This window comes from Anabrus simplex, chromosome 5 (genome assembly GCF_040414725.1).
Source record: "Anabrus simplex isolate iqAnaSimp1 chromosome 5, ASM4041472v1, whole genome shotgun sequence".
NCBI lineage: Eukaryota > Metazoa > Arthropoda > Insecta > Orthoptera > Tettigoniidae > Anabrus > Anabrus simplex.
In genome coordinates this window covers 63,182,483-63,201,439 of record NC_090269.1, presented here as the reverse complement: position 1 = coordinate 63,201,439, position 18,957 = coordinate 63,182,483, and the positions used below count along the sequence as shown (strand labels likewise).

The 18,957-nt window shown below is 41.7% G+C and overlaps 1 protein-coding gene across 3 annotated transcripts in view; it reads left to right on the top strand.

The window, feature by feature from the left end:
• LOC136874383 (uncharacterized) overlaps nucleotides 1-18,957 on the top strand; it is a 260,795-nt gene that overhangs the window by 225,271 nt on the left and 16,567 nt on the right. For 2 of the 3 annotated variants that reach the window (XM_067148019.2, XM_067148021.2), the window contains one exon: nucleotides 15,573-15,852. In XM_067148019.2, the coding sequence (XP_067004120.2) occupies nucleotides 15,581-15,852 (272 nt within the window). In that variant the 5' untranslated portion in view covers nucleotides 15,573-15,580. The remainder of the gene's footprint in view (nucleotides 1-15,572; nucleotides 15,853-18,957) is intronic. The other variant, XM_067148020.2, reaches the window with a different exon arrangement.

The window sequence follows — 18,957 nt, the reverse complement described above, 5'->3', positions numbered from 1 at the left end:
TAACATAGTTACATGGTAAAAGGACGTTTCTACATGAGTTCAGGGCGTAATGTTTTGCAAACGGATGATAAGATTTCGCTAGGGTTCAGAATCGTGTGCAAAATGTGCTCATTGAACATTAGTACCATACAGTACGCCTGCAGGGGAATAGCACCCCTATAACCATGTGCACGTTAGTTGGACAGCAGCAGACGATGCTGTATGGAGCTGCTGAATCACACTGTATAAATGATATGAGTAAAGAAGTGGAATCAGAGATAAGGCTTTTTGCGGATGTTGTTATCCTGTATAACTTAGAGTAATAAATAAGTTACAAGATTGTGAGAAACTGCAAATTATTTTTTTTTGCTAGGGGCTTTACGTCGCACCGACACAGATAGGTCTTATGGCGACGATGGGATAGGAAAGGCCTAGGAGTTGGAAGGAAGCGGCCGTGGCCTTAAGGTACAGCCCCAGCATTTGCCTGGTGTGAAAATGGGAAACCACGGAAAACCATTTTCAGGGCTGCCGATAGCGGTATGATGTTAAACGTGTCCGCCTCTATGGTGTAGTGGTTAGCGGCGTGATTAGCTGCCACCCCCGGAGGTCTTGGTTCGATTCCCGGCTCTGCCACGAAAATTTGAAAAGTGGTACGAGGGCTGGAACGGGGTCCACTCAGCCTCGGGAGGACAACTGAGTAGAGGTGGGTTCGATTCCCACCTCAGCCATCCTCGAAGTGGTTTTCCGTGGTTTCCCACTTCTCCTCCAAGCGAATGCCGGGATGGTACCTAACATAAGGCCACGGCCGCTTCCTTCCCTCTTCCTTGTCTATCCCTTCCAATCTTCCCATCCCTCCACAAGGCCCCTGTTCAGCATAGCAGGTGAGGCCGCCTGGGCGAGGTACTGGTCATTCCCCCAGTTGTATCCCCCGACCAAGAGTCTGAAGCTCCAGGACACTGCCCTTGAGGCGGTAGCGGTGGGATCCCTCGCTGAGTCCGAGGGAAAAGCCGAACCTGGAGGGTAAACAGATGATGATGATGATGATGATGATGATGATGATAAACGTGTTAAACGTCACGTTGTAAGTTTCACAAATGGAAAAAGTCCTTTCAGGTTTAATTACTACGTTGATGGGGTGAAAGTTCCTTTTGGGGATTATTGTAAATGCCCAGGTGTTAATACAAGGAAAGATCCTCATTAGGGTAATCACATAAATGGGTTACCGATCTCTGCACATGATTATGAGGATGTTTAGGTGTTGTAATAAGGACTTAAAGGAGAGGGCATGTAAGTCTCTCGTAAGACCCCCAACTAAAGTATGGTTCTGGTGCATGGGACCCTCACCAGGATTACTTGATTCAAGAACTGGAAAAAATACAAAGAAAAGCAGCTCGATTTGTTCTGGGTAATTTCCGACAAAAGAGTAGCGTTACAAAAATGTTGCAAAGTTGGGGCTGGGAGGACTTGGGAGAAAGGAGACAAGCTGCTTGTCTAAGTGAGATGTTCCGAGCTGTCGGTGAAGAGATGGCGTGGAATCACATTAGTAGACTAATACATTTGGGCAGTGTCTTTAAAAATGGGAAAGATCACAATATGAAGATAAAGTTGGAATTCAAGAGGACAAATTGGGACAAATATTCATTTGTAGGAAGCGGAGTTAGGGATTGGAATAACTTACGAAGGTAAATGTTCAATAAATTTCCAATTTCTTTGCAATCATTTAAGAGAAGGCTAGGGAAACAACAGATAGAGAATCTGCCACCTGGGCGACTGCCCTAAATGCAGATCAGCAATAATTGATTGAGTTGGCCGTGCGGTTAGGAGCGCGCAGCTGTGAACTTGAATCCGGGAGTTAGTGGGTTCGAACCCCACTGTAGGCAGCCCTGAAGATGGTTTTCCGTAGTTTCTCATTTTCACACCAAGTAAATGCTGGGACTGTACCTAATTTATTAAGGCCACACCGCTTACTTTCCACTCCTATGTTTTTCCTATCCGATCATCGCCATAAGACCTATCTGTGTCGGTGCGACATAAAACCAATTGTTAAAAAAATGAGATCCAATGGTTAGTTCTATACCTGGTTACCTTTGCCCTGGGGAATTAACTTGTGATTTCTGGATTAGGTTGGGTGAACTCCAGAACCATGTGCGAAAGTGATGGAAAATCGAACCCATGTCCTTCAAAGTGAACTAAGTGCGCCTTTACGCTTCGGCAAGACAGCCTATATGTTCGCCATGATATTGTATCTGAATAAAGCAGAGAACGGGTACTGAATAACAGTGAAGGCCAATTCACATTTCCTCAGGCTTATATCTTAAAATTATCGGAGTGCATCACATCACTGTTTTTTTTCCTGTTATTACCTAGCACGTATTCCCAGCAACCGCCTGTCGTTATTTCTTAACTAGCGAATGTACCCGTGCTTCGCTACGGTATTCTACATTGTATTCGAATATCGAAGTAAATAGTGTACATGCAGTAAATAAGATAGTTTTAAAATTGCATGTCTCTTAGCGTTATCCGAGAAAGAGCATGGGGAGGTCCCCGTAAGTTTCCAATGTAAAGTGTTTGTTACGGATTTGTGATATAACGGCAGGCTCACTTGCCTACTGGCATTCACAATCAGGTTGGGAAGTTTACATTATAATTGCAGGCCCCATTGCCTACTATGCGGACAGAATCGATTTGGGGAGTTTTCGTTAAAATGGCAGCCCCCCTTTCCTACCTCCAGACAGATTACAGTTTTTATTATAATGGCAGGCAATTACCCTACTATCACTCGAAATTGAGTTGTGCAGTTATCATTATAATGACAGGCCCCTTTTCCTACTGCCAGCCAGCGTACTGCCAGTCACACCAAGTTGGTGAGTTTCCATCAAAATAGCAGGCCACTATGCCTAATGCCAGTCACATTTTAGATGAGTACATTTCTTTATAATGGCGGGCACCCTTGCCTACTGCCAAACACAATCGGGTAGGGGAGTTTTAAACAAAACTGCATGCTCACTTACCTTCTGCAAGTCAAATCGAGAAGGGAACTATTCATTACAATTGTAGGCCTTCCTTACTAATGACAGTTACACAGGAGTTGGAGAAGGAACCCTTTCCTACTGCCAGTCAAAGTCGGTGTGGGGAGTAGTGATTACAATAGCAGACCGACCCTTTCTCGATCGCTAAATCGACATCAGTGAATATATATAGATCGACATACGAAAGTATATGCGTGTTTACAATATTGAAGACCTTCATTTACAGATTAACTGCTACTAAACGTACGTCATATCGACAAAGGATTATACCATAAGACACGCCGGATTTAGTGGCCTAAATGGCTGGTCCAATGATATGTCATCTATTCTTGGGTCAGATTTAGAAACGTGGAACAGGGTAAAGGTTTTGTAAGATCATCTCACATTACATTACTTTTCGGATAATAATGTGACAGCTACATACGTAGCATTTGGCTCACATATGGCTACTGAGTGGGCCAATTTTCGTGAAGAGTTTGATGATTCTGTATTTCATATAAGTAATTGAAAGTATGAATAATGCATGTGAAAATTCCAAATTGACTTAACATCGATTAATAGAGAAAAATCAAACGTAAAAGGGATACAGATACGGCATAAAGTCATAAGACCAAGGTTGTAGATCATTCCAAATTGAACGGAGATTGTGCAATCCGTTACGTGATAGGAATTTCCGAAGGTCTGCACCATCATTAAAATTGCCTGCATATTTCGATATTCTTCGGGGATAAAAAAATGAAAAATTTAATGATATAGGATTTTTCATTCGTTACAGGCTAAAACGTATAATTTTGTCAAATTTCAATTATCTTCTTATTCTTCTGGCAGATTATGCCACAATGTGGATTTTGGGCGAGGCGGGTAAAAATTAGGACTTTCAGGAAATCAAAAATTATGGAGATTGTTATTATTACCCCTTAAACGGAAAGCTGTACGAAAATTTCGCCAAAATAGTCAGTGTAGAGGTACACAGTCGTTACGATTTGATTTATATAGATAAGGAATCTGCTCCATGTAAAACACCTTTTGGGCTATGTCCGCTGGACTTAACCTGCAAAAGTGACCATTCATGATATCTCCCTTATTAATCCTCCTGACGAAAAAATGCACATGAAAAAAAAGGTTTAGAGGTGGAATTCCATCAGGTTTGGTCGATTTCCAGTCAGGTTGGTCTTGTTCTGTATATATTGTGGAAGAGTAAAATCACCATTTCGGTTCCTTATAAACCGCCAGTCCATTCCGGAACATGAAATGTTATTTACGTTTAAAACCTACCTTTGGACAGGTGGATGCTAAATATAAATTTTGTTTCGAATGTCTTCAGTAGTTTTCAAGTTGTAAGGAATACGCTTTACACGCACCCGCTCGTGAGTTAAGTCCGATGGGACTTGTACAGAAAAACGGTCCTTTAATGATATCTCCCTTATTGATCCTCGTATCGAAATGATGCACATGAGAAAAAAAGGTTTAGACATTAATTTCTACCAAGGTAGGTAGACTTCCATAAACTTTTGTTGTGTATATTTTTTGGAAGTGCAAAATCACTGTTTCGGTTTCGTATAAACCCCCAGTTAGTTCAGGGATTTAGAAACAATATTTGCCCTGAAACCTATCAAGGACAGGTGTATTCTAAATACGAATCTTGGTGGAAATGCATCCAGTAGTTTCTAGCATTCACGTACATACGGCGTAATTAAGGAAGAAAATAATACAGTTAAGAATGTTGAAACTAATAGAAAATGGATTATAACTGAGGACAGCCGGATAACGACAAATAAATAAATGCCGTGAGTTATGGATATAATAAAGCGCTAACAGAGGAGAAATTTAGGTTCAGTGATTCTTAGGTAAACAAATATGAAGATGACTAATGGTGTTATTACTTAATCTATTCGAGGGCGGTTATAACCTCCAACGATATTCCGCCAATATCCCGCAGATGAGCCGATTGATGCCTCTCTTGCCATCTACCCAAGGAACAACCACGAATTTAAAAGCATGATGAGGAAAATGGCAATACGTTACTTCCCTACTGGCATGCAGTCAGAGACGTTGCCATGGTAACCTGTAGGTTCGTTGTCGGTCTGTCGGTCACTAAATGCAGAGCATGATACCAGCAGAAAATTGTAAATTTCTCCGTCATGTGAAGAGTAAGGTAAATTATGAACATAACGAAAGTTGTTTATAATGAAGAGACGTTTCACGTACGGTAAACGAAGTTTACAGAAAATCAATAGTATAAGAGAAAATAGAGGAAAACCACTGTGGTTTTCCTATAAACACCCCGTCTATTCAAAGATTTTAAAATTATATGCATATCGGAACCTTTCCTGGGATGAGTATACTCTAAATATGAAGTTTGGCTGAGATCTATCCAGCCGTTTCGACGTGATGGTGGGAAAACCACTCTGGTTTTCCTATAAACCCCCCGTCTATTCAAGGATTTTAAAATGATATGCATATCTAAACCTTCCCCGGGATTAGTATACTCTAAATACAATGTTTGGTTGAGATCCATCCAGCCGTTTCGACGTGATGGTGGAAAAACCATTCTGATTTTCCTATAAACCCCCCATATATTCAAATATTTTAAAATGATATGCATATGGAAAACTTCCCCGCGATGAGTATCCTCTAAATATGAAGTTTGGTTGAGATCTATCCAGCCGTTTCGACGTGATGGTGGGAAAACCACTCTGGTTTTCCTATAAACCCCCCGTCTATTCAAGGATTTTAAAATGATATGCATATCTAAACCTTCCCCGGGATTAGTATACTCTAAATACAATGTTTGGTTGAGATCCATCCAGCCGTTTCGACGTGATGGTGGAAAAACCATTCTGATTTTCCTATAAACCCCCCATATATTCAAATATTTTAAAATGATATGCATATGGAAAACTTCCCCGCGATGAGTATCCTCTAAATATGAAGTTTGGTTGAGATCTATCCAGCCGTTTCGACGTGATGGTGGAAAAACCATTCTGGTTTTCCTATAAACCCCTTGTCTATTCAAGGATTTTAAAATGATATGCATATCAAAACCTTCTCCGGGATGAGTATACCCTAAATATGAAGTTTGGTTGAGATCTATCCAGCCGTTTCGACGTGATGGTGGAACAGACAAACAGACAGACAAACAGAAACAATTTTATTTATATAGATAGATTTTTACACTCGTTCTTCACCCCCTTTCCATCCCCGCCCAAAGGAGTCCTATGAGTGCCTTACACAACAGTATATTTTTTTCCCAGATATTAAGTCTTATTTGTACCTATTTTGGTTGACAGCTATGCCCAAACGTACATGCATAATCTCACTGCTCTAGAATCCTGGAGCTGACGTTGCCATGGTTACGGCAGTTCATTTCTTTATCCGATTCCTAGAGCAGGGGTAGTGTGGTGCCAATATCTCCGTAACGGTTGGTTTTAGGGCCTTAAAACATGGTTTTCGGGCCCGTAGGGCTTACCGAGTTTTGTTCTTTGCGTCAAGAGGATTAAATTGAGCTTTGTCTCGTCCTTATACGACAAATTCGATATTTTGCCTATAATAGTATAAGAGAAAATGGAGGAAAACCGTTTTTCCTATAAAACCCCCGTCTTTTCAAAGATTTTAAAATGATATGCATATCGAAACCTTCCCCGGGGTCAGTATACTCTAAATATGAAGTTTGGTTGAGATCTATCCAGCCGTTTCGACGTGATGGTGGAACAGACAAACAGACAGACAAACAGACAAACAGAAACAATTTTATTTATATAGATGGGTGCAGTATTTTTGAATCTGTCTCTTGGCACAGGCCAGAGAAAAATGTGGCTTTCATGTAAGTCTCAGTCTCATTTATGGTTGTGACATAATGGAAGTTATTGAGGCAGTGGCGGCTCGTGATGAATTATGTTGGTGGTTCTGCTCTATCACGCCAAGTCCATTGCAGTAGATGTAATAGACCAGGGCCTCTCAAACGCCCAAAATCTCACGCGTGCAAATGAAGGCGCAAGAGCTCCGTGCACTGTGCATCGCTTCCGCTCGGCTCGACTCGGACCAACGCTTCGTCTCTGGGCTACTCGGCTAAGCTCGGCTCAACTCGTCTCTACTCGGCTCGGATTTGGAACGCTACGGAGCAAGTGAGGAAGAGGGAGACAGGGAGAGCGAGCGAGTCAGGCGTGGTGAAAGAGAGAGACAGCGCTATTGCTCGAAATCGAGGAGTGGGGGGTCTGCACTCTGGTCAATCAAGCGCAGTCGTCTTTTGCACCGTGCACAGTGCATGCACCAAGCGCATGCACCCTGAGAGGCCCTGTAATAGACAAATCTAAATTCGCATTGCATACGGAGAGTGCCAACTGAGCTCGTGCTCATCCGTCCTCCAACCCCGCAGTAACGCTTTACTCTATGGCCTATCAGTTTGAGTTCCCGAAAATGTACAGAAAAAATGCAGGTAAACATAAATCTCAACTTGTAAGACTCCGATTTCTGGGTATATCGATAATATAAGTAACTGACTTGTACAAAAAAAAAAGTGTCTTAAAAAAAAGCCTTTATTTCGCTTATATCGAAATAATATGGATCTAGTATCCTCACACTCATATTTAGAGAGAGTCCGAGTAGAGGTGGGGACGGAGCGAGTAGAACTGGAGAGTAACTCGGTTCTTCAGGTTTTCGTGACGTCACAGCGGAGCACCGATTCAACTCGAATACTCCGTATAGCGCTGCGGGTGCTTTAGTAAACCTTCCAGCCAGGCTAGACTCGCAACACCACTGTGCTGCTGTTCAGACTCCAGACTGAGACGTCTGTTCTATTTGTGTTTCCTTATACTACGTATGTCTGTTTAAAGTTGTTGCGCTATATTTTCTACCGATATTTGTAATAAGAAAGAAGCAACAATGCCATGACAGTCCTCCCAAGCATGGCAGTATTTTACTAGCAGTCCAGGTAGAAAATCCGCTACTTCTAAAATTTGCAATCAAATCTATTGTACAGGTGGAGGAACGTCAAATTTATGGAATCACATAAAACGGGCGTATCGTAAGGACATGGTACAAATACAGTTGCACATCGTGAAAGTAATTCCATTCCTACGTATGGATGAGACAGTGCAGGAAAAAAATAAGTTGCATAGGAGTTTGGCTACTTTTGTATGCGAAGACAAGCAGTCACTGAGAGTTGTAGAGGATAGAGCCAGACCTGTAGCTTAGATCATTTCCAACAGAGCAAAAAATGAACGAGGCCACCATAGCTCAATTGGTAGAGCTACCAACGCAAACTCGGGAGGTTGTGGGTTCGGATCCTACTGGTGCCCGGTTGGCCATTTTTTTTCTGTACTTAACATCTCTTCGACACGCACTAGATGTCTGCAACATGACCTAATAGGTTGAAAGTCGATTTAGATTACAATACGGTCGTGAAATTTCAATATTCATTGACCCTTAAGTGAACTTGCTCTTGCTTGCCTTAGCGTACCTGCTACATCTGTGCCCGCATAGGAGGTGTTTTCATGTGCTGGACAAATTCGTTCGGACCGAAGGTCGTCGCTTTCTGCAAAACGAGCTGAAACTCTGATATTTCTGGATGGAAATTCCTCCTATATAACACCTGTTCCATGCAATACAGAACACTAACGGTACTTCCCATACTGTCTGTGTACAACGTATTGTGTCTTGATTTTAATGCTTGTCGCAAGATGAAGAATGAGTTCATTTGTATACTTTACTTATTTCCATTACTGATGTTATGTTAACAGATTTTTCATTTAACGTTTTACCACATAGTTATAAATGAAATGTTTGACATTATATGAGTTTAGGCACATTTCAAAGCACTAGATTTCATTTCGTCAATTATCACATCATGGAATACGGTGCGTTTATCCATATGCATTTATATTTATTGCATTTATTTATTCATTTATATGTTTATTCATGTCTACTTGATATGCCTCATATTAAGCACAGGGTTGTAATTACACTGCTTGTTACGTTATCTGTTAAATTTATATTACATTATAAAAATTGTGCAAATAACCAATAACAGATAGTACGGAGCATTGTACCACTGATAATAATTAATAATCTTCTTTATGAATGTAAACTGTAGCTTAGAAGGTCAATATCAATTTTAAATTTACCGCTATAAAGTTGTACTCGGTTCTGTACTCGGTTTAACCGAGTAATGACGTCACAGTACTTGCTCCGAACCGAACCGCTCCGTCCCCACCACTAGGTCCGAGACCTGCATACATCTTAATGGAGGGGGAGCATCATCTGACGGTACTAACGTTCCTGTTTCCAGTTTCATGACTACCTAACTGGCAAGAATTCACTAGCATTACGGAGAAACATTTTCGTGATTACTTGTAGGCCTAAGAACTCGCTCATTCGCTTCGTACGACAGAGAATGTTTTCGTGCGTTGGACAGAATTATGCTTAAATCCTCGCCATTTACACAAAAGATGGATAAATATGCGCACCCCCAATCTTAAAGTACGTGGTTTGAAGACTTAACATGAACAGTAAATTGACTTTGTGCTACTTCATCACAACTGAACACCGTCCTCTCAAGCATTTCTCCTGTATTTAAGCTATTTGGGCTTTCTTTCAAATGAACAGAAGCATCACAACTATACTGTTGTATGTAAGAATTTTAAACCCTATCAATATACAAAGAGGTTTAAACTTCTCTATTTTCACTGATGAAATGGCGTATGGATTTTAGTGCCGGTAGTGTCCGAAGACATATCCGGTTCACCAGGTGCAGGTCTTGTGAGTTGACGCCCGTAGGCGACCTGTGTGACGTGATTAGGATAAAATGATGAAGACGTCACATACACCCAGCCCCCGTGCCAGCGAAATTAACCAATGATGGTTAAAATTCCCGACCCTGCCGGGAATCGAACCCGGAACCCCTGTGACCAAAGGCCAGCACGGTAACCATTTAACCATGGAGCCGGACGTTACACTGATGAGTACACCAGAGAGAGCTTTTTGCTAACAGCTGAGATTTCAACATGCTCTACTTGTTGCAGTGATTCTCTCACAGACCGTGGCGCTGGCGCTACCTCTAGTGTATCATTTAGTAACTATGGTCTCTGTGACACAGCTCCTCCAATACACGTGAATAGGCCAGTCGTGCTGCAAGGCGTGCAGTTCATACAGAACATTATGGGCGACTCTTAGCCACCTATCGGAAAAAGCTGTAGTTAAGTGCGCTCTCTCATGCGTTCGACCTGATGTTCTGTCGTTCACAGATCCTAACAACTTTGCCAGATCACCAGTATCTGAATGGGTATCGATCTTTGGCTCGATAACAACAGACAATATGAAGGATGGAATCGCTAATCGCTGTATATAGTATCGTTCATTTTGCAGCTCTGCAGACGTTTTATGAAGCCGCGCCTGTACCGAGGTATGGGCTGTGTTGAGTACAGACATTCAGAGCATGACTAGTACATTCCGGATCTTGTGAAGAATGCTACGCGTAGAGTAAGTCGTGTAGGCTCGTGAGGAAACCAATGGCAAACTACCTCACTCTTCATCTTGCCTACTATGATTTATATGGCACCGCTGGTGCCTTGGTGCACTCTGCGAAAAATATTTTGTTTAAACAAAAATAATGGCGAAACATCCAAGATAGCGTCTTCATAATATGACCCAGCGGTTACTAGAAATACGTGCTAGGTATTAACAGCAAAACACAGCGATGTGATGCAGTCTGATAATGTAAGGTATAGGCCTATGTCTAGTAATGAACAGCGAAGGACTGAAAGAGAAGGCTCATCATTCTGGCAGATTGGCAGGTTCATGCTTTTTCGTCTTTTGCCTAACAACCACGAGTTTACACGAATGATGACGAAGACGGCGTCACCTGACTACTTTGGTGGCATGTAAACCGTTGCAGGCTGACTACACCGTTGCATGCCAGTCGGCAGGTACCAGGTGAATTGTCACAAAGGTGTTGATGGGTCAATTTCCGATATACAAATTGCGATAAATGCATAATGTGAGTTACCACAAAGGCATACGTAAATTGCTACAAGGCGTCTCCAAAAACCGTAAAAGTAGTTAGTGGGACGTAAAGCAAATAACTATTATTATTATTATTATTATTATTATTATTATTATTATTATTATTATTATTATTATTATTATTATTAAATTGCTACAAAAATAACTAAGATAAACTCATCGACTCTGTTTATCCTTATATTAATTTAATGTAACAATTCTTGTACCTTTCGTCGTGTTTAAGAAGGTATTTAAGCTATGCCATTTCCTCAGTTCTATCAGTGCCGATCTTGAGACTGCCTCGAATACCGTCCCCTTCCCTGCTGACAACCATTCATTTGTCTTCTTTACATTCACTTTCAAGGCCATAATTTTTCTCACTTCATTAACCACACCTGACGATCTTTTACCCCAACATTCCGGTTGCAGAAAAGATTTCCAATGATCTGTATGTCCATCCAGCCCAAGTTCTTGAAGGATGTTTTTAAGTATAACTACATTAAATATTATAATTTTATATGTAGGGGTAAGAGTTGGCAATATTGTCTTGGGAGAACAATGTCCTTTTTTTAGAAAAAGAATGTACGATATAGTTTCTCCTGAAAAGAAAATAAATAAGAGAAGAGGGGGTTGTTGAATCTTGATTTAAGTCGAGATCATAGTAGTGGAAATAAATTGCAATAATTACTGAATACGCGATCTTATAATTGTTTTATACTCATTTTACAGATTATCAATTTTTTTTCTAGTGCAGACACGTTTCCTACCCTTCATTATTTACATTATTGCTTACTTTATCATCTTTAATTGTCCTCTGCTACATACTGTTCATGTTAAAACGTAACTATTTTGTCTATCCCAGAGCGATCCACTCTTTGTCTAATTCTTAGACAATTGTGCGGAATTATTCCTCTTTCTATTTTAACCTTCGATTCACTATCATGACGGCGATGGTCACTCCAGTGCCCTCGCTCCCCGGACGTTCCACGAGCACATCCCACTGCAGACACTGTATTGAGTATGAAACCCTTCCGATATGAGCTGTGGAAATGCTCTCAGGGGAAACTACTACGCATCAAATGCCACAACTCTGTCAGAGCCATGAGAGCCAACAGTCTGAGATCCAAGGACATTGAGGTCTACGAGGAAGTCCATTGCGTAGCAGATGGTGATAGCAATCGTCGCATCGACATAATCGCAATTAAATGCAACAAATGTTCAGTTGAAGTAATAGATCCCGCTATTCGATTTGAAGACTTTCGTAACCTGAGGAGGTCGACGGAGGAAAGAAAGCTATCAATTATCTGCATTTATGGTGGCTGCCCAGGTGGCAGATTACCTAGCAATTGTTTACATCACATTTACATTTATTTATAATTGTTCACCTAGCTTTTTCTTAAATATTTTCAACGAACTTGGAAATTAATCGAACATTTCGCTTGATAAATTATTCCAGTCCCTTACTCCTCGTCCTATAAGTGAATATTTGCCCCAAATCTGTCCTCTTGAATTCCAACTTTATCTCCATATCATGATCACTCCTACTTTTAAAAGCTCCAATCAAGTTTATTCTTCTACTTATATCATTCCACGTCAACTCACCACTGACAGCTCGAAACATACCGCATAGTCGAGCATATCGTCTCCTTACTCCCAAGTCTTCCCAGCCCAAAGTTTGCAACATTTTCGTAACACTACTCCTTTGTCGGAAATCACCCAGAACAAATCGGGCTGCTTTCCTTTGAATTTTCTCCAGTTCTCGTATCAAGTTGTCCTGGTGAAGGTCCCGTACACTGGAGCCATACTCTAACTGCGGTCTTACCAGAGACTTATACGCCTTCTCCTTTACAGCCAGTAACACCCTTCTTTCAAAGATCATATAACCTCTACAGAATCGCCGTAAAAAGGCCTACTTTGGGGCCAGAGGAAAGATTCCCAAATGATTTGTAAAGTGGAAAAAGAACTTCAAGATCAGATTGTAACAACTGTTATAAAATTGTCAGTAGCAATCATCAGAAACCTGTACGGATGATCCAGCACTTGAAATATCGCTATGAACCTATGGATCGAAATTTACTACAAATGCATGTGAATCATTTGTGTATTGTTGTGCCTCATGGCAAGCATATTTTAGTTTAAGATTCAATTATATTTTGATTCTAATCTATATTGTCTTCCTACAGATTCTTAACAGATTTCTCTCTTCCATCTTTGCACCATTCAACAGATAACAATTCAAGTCAACTCCCTCTTTTTAATCTTTATTCTTGCACATACCCATTAATCACTACACTATACCTCCCACTTCTCTGCGTTCCTTTACTGTCATTCTTTTAGGTTCGCTCCTACTCTAATTGTTGAGTTTCTAGGAACACGTGCTGGACACTAACAGGAAAATACAGCAATGTCTAATCTAAGCAATAATCTAAGATATAAGATATAAGGGAATATGAACCCACCTTCGCTGTTATTCAGTAGTGTTCCTCAGTCTTACCGCAATTATTGTGGCAAATATGAGGGCTGCTTAAATGTAGGCGAGGTGATAAGGTGTGCTCGGTTCACGACTGAGTGACCAACACGATGACTGACTGATACGTAGCTGAGTGGATGTATGCAAGTGTAACGTACCCCCCGCAAGAATAGTGGCACAACTAAAAAAAATATAGTTAAGACATGTAGTATATGCAAGAATTATCACTCCTTCGATCTCGAAAACTGCCGTAAGTATAACTCCTTTCTTTCTAGCGAAAATAATCGCAAATGCCGTTATAGGCCTACTACTTAAGGACAATGAACTTCGCCAGTCAAGAATACTGACACTTCTTAGTTGTGATTTCATCGAAACTCTGAAAATGTGCTGTAATATACGGCAAATTTTATCATGTAGAAAATAGTCTGATAAAATATCCTTGATTTGATATGGTGTTTTAAACTTTGTTTTCTCGAAAACGTCCATTTTCGAGTTTTGTCACTATTCTTGCAGAACCGCGATATCTACAGAGACCTTCTCTAAAACTGCTCTAAAACTTTCGTTGCCTGGAGTACTATTTACATACTAGCAGGATGTGGTCAGGTCGGTGATTTCTCCAGAGTCTTCTGTGTAGTACGGTGCCTCAAAAATCTTGACGCTTTGTGGAGTGACTGATGGCTTTCCACACCCAAGGAATGCTTTCTATTTGAGCTCTAGACAGGAAGGCATAATGCATTAATTTTCAATGCGGTGTAGCATACAGGTGTAAAGAAGAATCCGAGAAGAATTGTCCGTACAAGCCCCATTTCTGCGAGTAATATCCGCGAGAAGAATAGAATACATACCCTCAAGAATTGCTGCATATGTCGCTAATATTACCTGCTGGTGCAATCTTGTGTAAATCGGAAGTCCACGCTCAAGATGATGATATCCAGATGCTCTCAATATGGGAGGGTAGGTTTTCGACCACATAGCCCCTATCCGAGTCTGTAACTATTTAGACTTGTTTCCAGATTCCTTGCTTTCATATTTCCTCTCTGACCTACCTTGGTCAACTTAAGTTCTTTTTCGATCCCGGCGGCATTTATTTTTTTATTTATTTATTTATTTATTTATTTATTTATTTATTTATTTTTATTTATTTATTTATTTATTTATTTATTTATTTATTTATTTAATTAAAAACAGCATAGCACCGAAATTCAAAGATCCGTACTAAATCTCATATGTAAAATAGCTACAGCAATTAATCTAAAATGGGAAATATACAGACATATACAAAGAACACAAATATAAACAAGAAAACTTTACAAGCCTAATGCAATTAAAACCTTGTATTTTACATGCTTACATAAACAACGATATAAAGAAAGGAAAGTTCATGTAAAACAGAAGAGACAGAGATCGGAAGACCATGAAAGAACCGGAAGGGAATTAAAGAAGCTCAATTATGTAAGAAATACCATGGCAGAAGGAAGGATATGATAAGAAAATACCTAACTTCCTATTAAGATAAAAGGTATTTTAACATGGCTGGAGAACATATAAATATGGATCTTCGGGTAAGAGAAAGTTGGTGGTTAGGGAGTATGGAAGAGGGTCTTCATTCTGATACTACGGTAAGGACACAGTGGGGGTAAAGAGGAAACTAATTGAGGTGGTCTAAATAAACCATTAGCTGCGTCGTACGAGTATAGTAGATTCAGACTGGTTACTTTTCTCCGAGCTGAAAGAGTTCTGAGATTCAATTTTCCAAGCACTTTATTAACTTGACGAGGTCTAGGGAGTCTTATATTCACAAGTTTTGTGGTTCCTTCCTTTCTTTAATCGATATTTTCATATTTCAAAAGGTGGAATCTCCTTTTCTTCTCCTAATTAGAGTTAAAGAGGGAATTATTGTGTAGTTGTACTTCCCTCAAATTAATGAATGAATTAATTCAATAAATAACTTAATTAATCAATGAATGAATTAATTAATTAAAAATGCCACCTCTATCACCACTCAGGATGGTGGAATTTTACTATCAGTGCTTAAATAAGAACTGCTTGTTTAATATGACTAGAATTCTACAATGATTTAAATCTTATTGTTCCAGCAGCCACCATGGAGGAGGTGTACACTGTGAAGGTACGAGCCCAACCTGACGCCGCCCGCCTTTACCCGTCGGAACGACGCTACTCTGCAAGTACTGTTGGAGGTCTGGGAGCCGTTCATTTGGCTCTGGCGGCTACCTGTATCCTACTAGCAGGCTTGGACATGGCTCAACCGGCTGACTTCATGGCTCCCACCGACTGGACGGGACGGTACGGAGGTGGAGCTTGGCTGGGGATGGCAGCAGCGCTGGCAGGTCTCACAGGCATCTTGGCCTGGAGGAGGTGAGTTCACATATCTTCGAATCCTCAGCGGCACGGATATAGGTCATAGGTGAAGAAATTAAAGACAAATAGCAAGGCAAACGTTTTGAAATATCTCCTGTAAGATTTCTTCACAAATTATCTCGTAATTATCCAGCTCCTGCGGTGTAGAGTGTGTGCTCTTATCCGGAGGCCCTAGATTCCTCAGAAGTGGTTATGCTAGATTAACGAACGCTATTAGGCGTGTTTATACATCTGAAAGATGACGTTGTTTCAAATTTCCCGCAAATCGCATTAGCGTGGCGCTAGTAGCGGCTCCATGACGCTGCACACCAGGTTTGCTTTAAATACGGGCTGTACTGTGCGAGAGTGTTAGTTACCCGTAAGATTGGACGGAGTGACTGAGTGGGTCAAGAATGCCTTTTCGACGACGATGAGGCCAGTATCAACAGCTCACTGTGGTTGAACGAGACCGTATAATAGGGCTACGTGAAGGTGGATTTTCCTTCCGCGCTATTGCAGAACGACTTGGCAAGAATGTCTCCACCGTGCATGCGTGCTGAGAGTAGTGGTCACAAAAAGATACGCTCGCAAGAAGACCGGGCTCCGGACGTCCCCGTGGCACCACCGAGAGGAAGGACCGCCGTATACGGCGTATGGCTGTGGCGCAGCGGACTGCGTCTGCAGTAGCTATTCGAGCGGCAGTTGGCACCACAGTAACGCAACGAACTGTTCGAAATCGATTACTTGAAGGTCAGCTACGAACAAGATGTCCTGCGGTGTGCATTCCACTTATCCCAATCCACCGCCGCCTGCGACTTCAGTGGTGTCAAGCAAGAGCTCATTGGAGGACGGAGTGGAGGCCCGTTGCGTTTTCCGATGAAAGCCGGTTCTACCTTGGTGCCAGTGATGGCCGTATGTATGTTATAAGGAGGCCATGTGAGCGCCTGCACTCCACATGCTTGCGGCGTCGACACACTGGACCTACACCGGGAGTTCTGGTCTGGGGAGCAATTTTCTATGACAGCTTCCACGCCTCCTGACTGCAGATGTGTATGTCCGTCTGGTGATTCCACCTGATGTGCTGCCATTCATGAACAGCATTCCCTGGGATGTTTTCCAACAGGATAATGCACGCTCCCATACCGCTGTTGTAACCCAACGTGCTCTATCGAGTGTCCACATGTTGCCTTGGCCTGCTCGACCCCCCGATCTGTCCCCAATAGAGCACGTATGGGACATAACTGGACAACAACTCCAGCGTCATTCACAACCGGCATTAACCGTTCCTGTATTGACCAACCAAGTGCAACAGGCATGAAACTCCACCTCACAAGCTGACACCCGGCACCTGTATGACACAATGCACGCAGGTTTGCATGCCTGCATTCAACAGTCAGGTCGATTACACCGGTTATTAATGGACCAGCATGGCACATTTGCGACGGCTTTTCTCGCACGGATATTAACCTGTAGTCTTGTACCTTTGGTCAATTAAATATTACCTCTACAAATATATTACAAAAATTTTCGTATTCTACATTCCTTATTTCATGGTGTTTGGATACTTTTTCCGCCAGCATAGTTATCAATTCAAAGTCAAAATATGATGCGTTTTGAATGTTTTAGAAATACGTACTTGGCTACAGAAGTTGCTACCGTACTTCAGCCTTAGGGAATGTTCATTCTCATGAATGATTGAGATAAACATCATCGTAGTGCTGATTTTAGCTTCGCTTTTTTTAAGTTTACACTTTACTCCAGGCGCCTGCTGCCATTTCTTGATGGTTGGGACATTTTTGCATCTGTCTGTTGGCACCGGCCAGAGCAAAATATAGCTTTCCCTGAAGTCTCAGCCTCATTTACGGGTGTGACAGTACCGAAAATGCTGAGGTACGGTTAGTGCGAATGTTGGTATGTGTAGAACACAGCGTTTACAAGCCAGGTAGGCAATAGAGCGGAGCCTCTCAGGATGCATGCGCCAGTGCACTGCACGGCGCAAGGTGAAAGAGGCGACTTCACTAGGTTGACCAGAGTGCAAACCCCCACTCCTCTTTCCGTACATCTGTCTCTCCCTTGCCTCTGTCTCTCCACTCGCTGCGAGATGTTTGCGAGAGATAAGCCGAGACACTCAGTTGTATGGGACCAGGTTACTGGTGTTCTCTTCCTTCAATTTGGTTTGAGGAGACAACTAACCTTCTCTATCACTTCTTTCCTTTTTCTTTGCAATTATACCAGTAATGTCTGGAGCAACGGATCGGCTGACAGCAATTCTGAGAGCGTTCTTTAAATTACCATCAGAAATACTCGCACGCAATCTAGTTTTCGTACAAGTCAAAACAGGAAAACAGAACCTTTCGCATATGCATGTGGAACGAAACATAGAAATAATCTTAGCTGCTTCTCGATGCAGCTTACGAAAATCTTCTTTTGACAAATTCTGGTAGAATTCGAGCAAAGTCTTTCTATTGAAAAATACATCATGTTGATCACGTAATTATTGTCCCTCAGATTAAGCATTTGGCTTTATCGTCTCGACCGACAAAAAACAAATGCGAAAGTTCCCAGTTCGGTCGAAATGGACTTTCGGAAGTCTTTGCTTTCTTCGAAATAGCTTGCTCAATTATTATGTTGTTGTCTTCCGCTTATCTATTTCACTGATAAACAATCCGTCTATCACCGAACGCTTCGTCGCTCTCAGCACACACCACACCACCCGAGTCAAGCCGAGTTGAGCCGACTCGGACCAATGCACAGTGCACGGAGCCTGTGCGCCTCGGTTTGCACGCGTGAGATTTTAGGTGTTTGAGAGGCCCTGCAATAGAGGATGCAGTTGTCGAATGAAGCCACCTGTGCACTTACACAGCTTCAAGAAGAATGCTACGCGCAGAGGTGCGTTGCTTGAATGGCATACTTGGGGACGAAAGATGACCGCGAGCTTGAAGTCAGCAGTCAATGACACCCTGCTGAGTTAACAAATTCTAAGTGTTAACACTGATGCGTTCACGGCCAGTACTTTTAGACATGATACGGGCTTTTGGGCTTATGAAGTCTTCTAAAGACGCGGAGCGAATTTCTCTGCGAAACGTAAAGAATTTCACCTTATTTTCTTTACACGGCATAAGC